This window comes from Lingula anatina, chromosome 2 (assembly GCF_051362555.1).
Source record: "Lingula anatina isolate TDL-2025a chromosome 2, LinAna3.0, whole genome shotgun sequence".
Lineage (NCBI taxonomy): Eukaryota > Metazoa > Brachiopoda > Lingulata > Lingulida > Lingulidae > Lingula > Lingula anatina.
Genome location: NC_141768.1, coordinates 37,134,247 through 37,143,292, shown reverse-complemented (window position 1 = coordinate 37,143,292; position 9,046 = coordinate 37,134,247). Strand labels below are relative to the sequence as shown.

Here is a 9,046-nt window from a genome sequence, read left to right as displayed (position 1 = left end):
AGCTTTGCCCAGCTCTATACACAAATGATGGACTAGATAAATAGACAGTGTCCCTGTTAACTGTATACTGTATTTGGATGAACTGGTCACACAAACAAAGGCATCTAAAATCTTACAAGGGGGCTTTATTTAATGTTGATAAAATGATAAAACCCAAATAATTGGTAACAAATACACAAAAAATCCCATCCATTTTAATTGTATCTCTTTATAATATATATTGTATAACGCTACAATTATTTTTTCATTTAGAGAGCCTTCAAATGTAAAAACATTTCTGTACTCAATAAAATTATTATTATTATTATTATTATTTCAAGGAATTTTCAATAGGCATTTATCTAAAATGTAATTATACTTAAAGCCATGATCTTTAACAGTTTTAAGTTAACTACTCACTGAAGGTTCACAAAAAGCACCAAGACGGTGAAATAAGATGCTGTAAAGGTAGTTTAAAGAGTCCACGAAGAACCATAATGAGATGATTTATTCTCAGCTAAAAGGTTTTTATTTACCCCCTGAATCTTTATATTGCACTATGGATCTGAATAAAGTGTGCTGATTCTGTAGGACTGGTGAAATTTATTTTCATCTATTTTTCTCCTGTATTTGTGCAGCTGATGGACCGTTCAGCCCAAAGCCATAGAAGAATAAAAACTGTCATATTTCAAGAAGGGGTCTAATGATTGTGCCAGACTGCACATCAAGACAAATGTTCCAAAAAGTTCACCTAACACAGTGCCTCCTAACGCAGTCAGGAAATAATTTGGGTTGAAAAGTTGGAGAGCTATGAATCCATACTTGATGTAAAACAGATTTTAATTAATCAACTAGTCTAATTCAATCACTTTGAATTGATTATCAAGACAATCATACAAACACACACATAGTTTGTCTAAAATAAATGAATATGTTCAAAAGACAATACACGTGCCCTATGGTGAGCTCATACATGTGAAATATCAAGTGGGTTGAAACAAAATCCATGAGCAAACAACTGAGGAAATAAAAGTTACTTTATAAGCCTCTTTTCAGGATCAGCGTCTAGTCTATATGGTGAGCTTGTGCTTGTGAAATATGATGTTGGTTGGGAAAAAAAAACATAAGCAAACAACCTACCAGGATACAAAAGAAAGATTATGATGCAAGACTGGTTTATAAATAGACAATTAATTGAAAAAAAAGTCACTCCCATTGTTCAGTTATAAGATAAACAGACACATTTCAGTAAACATCTAAACATTTGAAATTTTCAACATGTACATAAACAATATATTGCTGCTTTCAAAAACAAAATCAATGACTTTCATAATAATAAGCTGATCATGTTGCCTATATAGAAAGAAACCTGCCTTTTACCACTCAGCAAATTTGAAGAAAAAACTGCACAAATGTAAACAGACACATACTGTGTCTGTCTATTAAAATGAAATAATGCAGTCACTGCATTCCTGAAATCATTCCTGAGTGTAAGAGTACCAGGTGTGCTTATTTTCACACTTATTACATTGTAAGTTAATGTACCTAACAGATACATATTTTTTCAGAAATGGTGATATTTCTTTTCTTTCAGTTTTATTTATTTCTTACTACAGAAATAAAATGGTTTTAAAGCTCATTTTTAAAAGCTAAAGAGGTGTGTGTCCACAAGGATATGTGACACAAATTACAATTAATTAGCTTCCAAAAGGCAAGTCCTATAATGCTATCAATTTTATTACCTAATAGGGTTTTTGAGCAATGCCAAAGTATATTTGCTTAATCATTTAATAACTCAATCAATTCTGATTATCATTTTATATATAAATTAAAGTGTTAAAACCTATCCTGAAGCTTAGAGAGACGGGCCAAGGAATTTTTGTTGCCTCTCATCTCTTCATTTTCTTTTCGGATAGTTTGTAGTAATGCTTCAAAGCTTTGTTACGCATTTTTTAAGGGATCAAATTATTGACCCTATTTGAATTTGAATTAATACAATAACTGAATTGAAAAGCATCAAACTGATTAAAGTCAAATTTAAAAAGAGGTTTTATACTTTCTTTGAACACAGTTTTGAGGTTTGTAGAGTTGAGAAGTGGGTATTGAATGAAAACTTCATAATTTCATGACTTCAACTTAATCTTACTTTAAGCACGTCTTTAGTACTCTAGAGGAATAAAAGAAACACAACACAAATGGTTCATCCATGCAGACACACCTCACTTTAAGAAATCTTATATAAATATTCTGAAAACAAAGACCTCTGACCTCTGACCCTGCCGTAGCCTGAATCCAGTTTGGAGCACAAGGTCATACATAAAAATGGGGAATTGAACTCAATTTCTTGACATAAACAAGTATTGATCTCCACTATATACGAAAGTGAAAGAAGGAGAGACGTGAACAGGGATAATGTGGTCGAGCATTTAGCAAAAAACAGGGAATTATGGCACTGGATTTTGTGGCAGGTTGCCTTGGAGGTACATATTTTCTAGTGGTAGTATTAGTAGTAGTATAAATTGTATTTTATACTTATTCCCAGGTAGCATGCAAATGTTGGCCCAATGCCAACATTGGTCTAACAATTACCCAACTTCTAACCAACAGTGTATTTACGTTGGCCCAACTTATAACCAACCTTTGTTCCAACCTCAAACCACCAATGCATTCACGTTTGCCCAACAGTGGACCAATTATAATCACCAATGTTTCTGCAACTTGCACAACAATTAATGACCCAACCTAAAACCAAGGGCACAGTGATTTACAGTGGCCCAACACTTGAGCTAAAGTGGAAATAATTTTCGCTGGAATCACATATCTTAACATGTCTGATGCACAGGCAGACCAATGTCCTGATGAAATATCTTGAGTATATCTGGAATCTACAGACTGCAAGGTTTGGCTGAAAAATAAGCAACCTGACTGATATTAATATGGATTCTTCAGAGGACTTGATCTGCCTGTGATTGTAGTCTTTAATAACAGGTTATTATACCAAACTAACTACTGCGTCCTCTATACTTTCTGGTTCTTGACCAACAAGACACAGAGTCACACAACAACATGTGTTGACACTTCACTCGGCTTATTTCCAACTCTTTGTGCAGGCATACAACAGTAATAACATAACATGTTAACACTACATCTCTTCTCCCTTTAGATTTTTTACCTTTAACATAAATTACAACAACCATTCTTTAAACTATCTGAAACAAACCAAACTAACTATTATGTCAACTGTACTTTCTGGTTCCTGACCAACAACACACAGAAACCCACAACAACAGGTGTTGACACTTCACTGGGTTTATTCCTAATTCCTTGTGCATGCGTACAACAGTAATAACATTACATGTAAACTCTACATTGCTCATCTACACCACATCTGGAAATTTGTAAAATAGTGATTGTTGTTAAAACAAAAAAATTAGTAATTTTGAACTGTTAAATAAATTCATAAAACTACATACATGTAGAACAAATACCTCATACCACTTAAAACCATGATATGAATAGAAAAGTAATACCAAAAGACCTCTCAAAGAGACTTTTTATGAATATACTTAAACAACGAAAAAAACTAGAGGATCTGATAGGCGATACTGCCTCCGGGTATTGTACCACCAACTGGAGTAAGTGCATTTGTACAGTTGGCACTGGTCCTATTCCCATATCACTGTGTTCATACCCAGTATATTATATGATAATAATTCTCCCAACCTTTTTTAAGCTAGGTAAAGGCTCATATCTTTTTAAAATGTGTGTCTGTGTGTGTGTATGCAGCATTTAGAGCAAAATAAGATATTACATGTACTCACATGACAATGAATTCAGCATCAAAGGGTTCAGTATTCCATACTATTGAATTCTACAGTTATCATTCCAACAACTGTATCACAGAGAACATGAATTTCCATGAAATGCAGAAAAGGATATTAGATAGCCTTTTTGTTAGAGTTCTTTGCAGTAATTTATTTGAAAAATATGGGGCCAGTGTCTCCTGTTCTGCCTACTGCATGTAAGTCAATTTTAAAGCTTAATTTTGATTAGGTCAAATTAATTAGCTGGTCAATGAATGCAGCTGACCCTAATTTTGGTAGTTTTTTTTTTTTTTTTTTTTTTTTTTTTTGCTTATTTAGTAAAATCTTGATGCTGCTGTTTTGATTGCATTTTTATGCTCAAAAATAGCCCAAATTGTGGATTCAACATCCCCTCACTCCGCCCCCCCCCCCAAAAAAAAAAAAAAAAGAAGTCAAAGTCCTAAATTTAGCTGCTACAACCATAACACACCAAAAAACAAAAGTAATTTTGTCAATCAAAGCAACAGAACAGCCACTGGATGTAAATACCACTCATGCTATATATTAACTATTAACCGAATATGTATGCATTTATGTTTATTAAGTTAGCCACATAAACTGAGTTCTTTTTAAATTTACTTGCAGATGTCATGTATTTCCATCTTGTATTAGTAACAAAAAATTATATTTTTGTAACTGTGAATACCCCTGGTTCTTTGTGGTCATTGCATGTTTATTGTTACAGGGTGTGCAGGGGTTCTGGTTGGCCATCCGTTTGATACTGTGAAGGTAAATTATCATATGAAAAACAAACTGTTGTGCAATTTGATGGACTCAGAAAGATTCAATACACAGCAAGCAAAAGAATTACAGCAGTCTTTGTATGAGATAATTATGAATTATGAAACTGGACCTAGACTATAATTTATTAATAAATACTCTAGAATGTGATGAGAAGCCATTACTGACAGCAGTATTATCCCTTTGTGGATTATGAGAGTCTAGCAAATGTTATGTTGACATAATTACCAGAATGATAATTATGAAGTTGCTTGCTAGTCAGTGTCTTGTCTATCTGTCTGTCAGCCTATTTGTGTTTAATTTTTGAAGTCAAGTTTGTTTTGGGGTTGAAGTTTCTCTAAGATAGTATATCATACCTATATAGTAATAACAAGTATGAATCTGGATTCTATTATTCAGAATAGATGTACTAAATACGGCTGACCCCACTTCAAAAGCGATGCTGCTAATTTCATGATGGTCTCCCCGCCTCTACACGCGCCATCACTGCAGGGGCCTAGCAAGTAAACCCATTGGAGCCGAGGTGTAATCCCTTTAATAGCGCATGTGAAGGTGGGGACAACATCAGGAATCATTGGCATCGCTTTTGAAGTGGGGTCAGCCATATTTTTTCGGCGGGTCAGTTAGTGCTTTATTCTGAATGGCCCCACAGGTCACAGGTTCACCCAGGCTTGTAGACATAAAAACTTAAGACTAAAAACAAGCATCCAGTCTGGTCTGGATAAGAGTTGCTTATAAATTTTTTTATTTCAGGTAAGGCTGCAAACACAAGACCCAGCAAAACGCCTTTATAAAGGGACATTTGGATGCTTTAGGACCATCATAGCAAAAGAATCTGTAAGTTTATCTTGATATTGATCATGAACCTGTGAGTTTTCTAACACTACAGAAGCATACACATCAACTTTAAATAAGATCTGAACTGGGAGATGATCCGCAAACTTACTGATGTGCAGATTAAATATGGCCAACCCCACTTAAAAGCAGAGCCACCTAATTTTCTGATGGTCTCCTCACCTCCACATGGATTAAATTTCGGTTTCGGGGCTTAATTCCTAGGCCTTTGCAGGGATGGTGTGTGTGTGTGTGTGTGTGTGTGTGGATGCAGGGAGATCATTGGGGTATCAGGCAGCTTTGCTTTTAAGTGAGGTCCATCATATTAAGTCCATGGATCAGTTAGTCCGCTGATCATTTGTTCTGAATATGGCCACATGTGTTACTACTTCACCCCTACCTGCCCCTAAAACAGTAGCTCAATAACAGGAAGATTACCATGGCCCATAGGAGCCTACGCGTACGTCTTTTAGATGCCCCTTAACATACAAAAGCTACATGCACTGTGTCTATTTCATATGTTATTAATCCCTATAGCAGCGGAATTGACAAGGCCCATACCGCATTCATCTTTTACTAAAGAGCTTTGAGCCCCAAGAATGACATGGCTGAATCTGTTACACCACTTACTGAACTCCATGTCTAGACAGGACCAGCAACATTGATTCCAGCTGGTACCAATTTCCAGCATTACCTTCAGAGTTTTGCCACAATTGACTTTATGATATCATAATTTGTGAGCCATTCTATGTTTTAGGTACTGGGATTATACAAGGGGATGGCTTCTCCACTTTACGGACTAGCACTTATCAATGCCATAGTCTTTGGAGTCCAAGGAAATGTTCAGAGAAGAATGACCAATCCAGATACACTACAGAGCCACTTCTTGGCAGGGGCTACAGCTGGCCTTGTACAGTGTGTAGTGTGCAGCCCCATGGAACTGGCCAAAACAAGGATGCAGATTCAAGGGAAGGGTGAATCAAGAACACAGTTCAAAACCACAAAACATTTGTATACAGGCCCAATTGATTGCCTGAGGAAGATCTACAAAGCACATGGGATTCGTGGGGTGTTTAAAGGGTTTAATCTTACCGTTGTGAGAGAAACACCCAGTTTTGGGGTTTATTTTGCTACTTATGAGTATTTGTGTAGACAGATGGTAGAGCAACCTGATGATGATGTGAGTATGTTAGGGTTGTTAGTGGCAGGGGGCTGCAGTGGCATGGCTGCATGGATTGTTACTTACCCTGTTGATGTTATCAAGTCTCGGATACAAGCTGATGGAGCAAATGGTCCAAATCAGTACAAGAATGCTTATGACTGTTTCCAAAAATCTATTAAAGCTGAAGGGCTAGGGTGCTTATGGACTGGGCTTAACTCTACTCTTCTAAGGGCCTTTCCAGTAAATGCTGCAACTTTTACCGTGGTAGCACTTTTCCTAAGGTCTGTGCGTCCGAGTGAGAATGAGACCATGGAAACTATATCGGGTCATCACCACACACAACTGGGCAGTGAAATCCACAGTGTGGATAGAATGGCTGGGGCAGCGGCTTCTGAAATATAGTCTGTAAAATTGAAAAGACAGGCAACTAGTGAATTGTCACTTGAAAATTGACGTAAAGGCATAATTTTACTTTTTGCAGCAAAATTATGACTTGGACTGCATTCCCACACATTTTTAGATCAATCTATCCTCGTGGGGAGTCTCACTAGTCTTATTGTGAGCTTAGTCAGCTTAAATGTCTGTCCCACCTACTAAAAGCTGTAAGGGGGTAATTAACTTCCGTGCACGCTCGGCTGACAGCAATTTAGCATGAACCCCAGGGAGGTAGGTTGATCCAGATGGATCGATCTAAATCTGTGGGAATGCAGTCTAAGATGGTGGTACAATATCCAGAGGCGGTATTGCCTTTCTGATCCCCTAGTTTGATATCATATTAGATGGGGGTGAATTGGGAATTAAAATTGCAGGCCATGTCAATGCAATGGAGCCATGATGTTCAAAGCCTATGTGAAAGCAATTTTGTGAAAATGGAAGCTACTGTGATATGAGCAGTCTCTGCCACAGTAGGACACATACTGTCAGGATTTAGGTGTGATTTGAAACGTCATGGATTTTTTGGTACATCCGCGTCACGAAATAGCGCCAAAAAAGCGGCGCGATGAAAAATCCGTACGTCTGAAATAAATAAACTTTGCGAAAAAACTACAGTGAATTGACTTTCCATGTTTTAGAGACTAAACGAGGAGTTATCCGTCTATTGAAAAACTGTAAGCTTTTGTCAATGCAGTGTACAGAGTTACAATTATTTCTCTCCGAATCAAGAAAACTGAAAATTTTACGTGTCCGAAAATGCTTTTGTATAGCGAGGGACTATATTGCGAGGAAATTGTTTCCAAATACGAAATTGGCTTAAAATTGATAAAATGGTCGAATATATATCCAGGTTTTCGATTTTGAAGGGAATTTCCCGCACACTCTCTGGTTAAGAAGTCTCGACAGAAAATCCGAAAAGTTGTGAAAAAACAGAGCAAAATTTCTCCCCTGAGGCACCTCCGATAAAAGTGCACATCTCATTCATTTCCCGAACTTAAAATTACGTTTATTCATCCAAAAAAGTTATTGACTAACCTCAATTTTCACGCAAAGCAATGATGTTCCATAACTTGCTACGACAGTATTTTTTTGACCTTGAACTGTGGAAGTTCAAAAAAGTCATGTGATACAAATCATGTGACGCACAGATTTGGGTGCTAAAATGCACCTTTATAGACCCATATTAAGTCAAATATAAGTTTAAGAAACAGAATAAACATTTCTTTTATCAAAGACCAAAAACTTAATACAAATTTAGTAAATTTACCGAAATCCCGCCCACTAAACGAGAGGTGAACTGAGGTGCTTTCCAACGAAACCCCGCAGTTTACCACGAGGCAGGGACAGGTGAAGTAGGTTGTGCGGCAAGTTATGATTTTTATCCTTGCTGAAATATGGAACCCACATATTTATAGCATGTCAGAGACTCATTATCAGGTACGTATGCAAATTATTTAGATTTTAAAATATAAATAAATGTTTTTTATTACGAGAAATGTGCTAGTTTCGCTCCACTACATACTGTACATAATCAAACACATTTGTTATACATTGTATCTTGTAGATTTGTTGTTAAAATGTGCACCGTGTGACCGACGCAGGCTCATTCAGAGTAATCTAACTCCGACTACAGTTCAGTTTAATAATAACTTTTGATCTAGTGTTATTTAGAATACTAATATTACATAACGACATATGTGCCTTAATTAGTACGTACGTGTACTGTAGCTGTATAACGTAGCATTGCGAGCACCTGTCATGTGAAGCATAGATAATGTGCTTGAGAGTTGTATATATTGATTGAATTATGAATACATCACCTTTTATTTGTAATAATTAGCAATAGATCAGGGGAGTATTTGGCAAGATTTAACATTTCCCTTGTCTTATTTTCAGGCTGATAAAAATTTTAAAACTTTCTAACATTGATGTAAGGAAAAAGATGTTTGGATATACATGTAGAATGGTAGAAGTATTTATGTACTATGAGCTTTTTTCATGATCAGTTAACACTCATTTTTAGTATAAAGGT

The 9,046-nt window shown here is 36.3% G+C and overlaps 1 protein-coding gene across 1 annotated transcript; it reads left to right on the top strand.

Moving 5' to 3' along the window:
- The first annotated feature begins 2,046 nt into the window (after positions 1-2,046).
- Positions 2,047-7,476, top strand: LOC106170715 (mitochondrial basic amino acids transporter-like). The gene is made up of 4 exons (XM_087006478.1): positions 2,047-2,459; positions 4,528-4,571; positions 5,337-5,420; positions 6,175-7,476. Exons 1-4 carry the CDS (start codon positions 2,426-2,428, stop codon positions 6,979-6,981), a joined length of 969 nt encoding a protein of 322 aa, XP_086862604.1. The 5' UTR covers positions 2,047-2,425; the 3' UTR covers positions 6,982-7,476.
- The last annotated feature ends 1,570 nt before the right edge of the window (positions 7,477-9,046 follow it).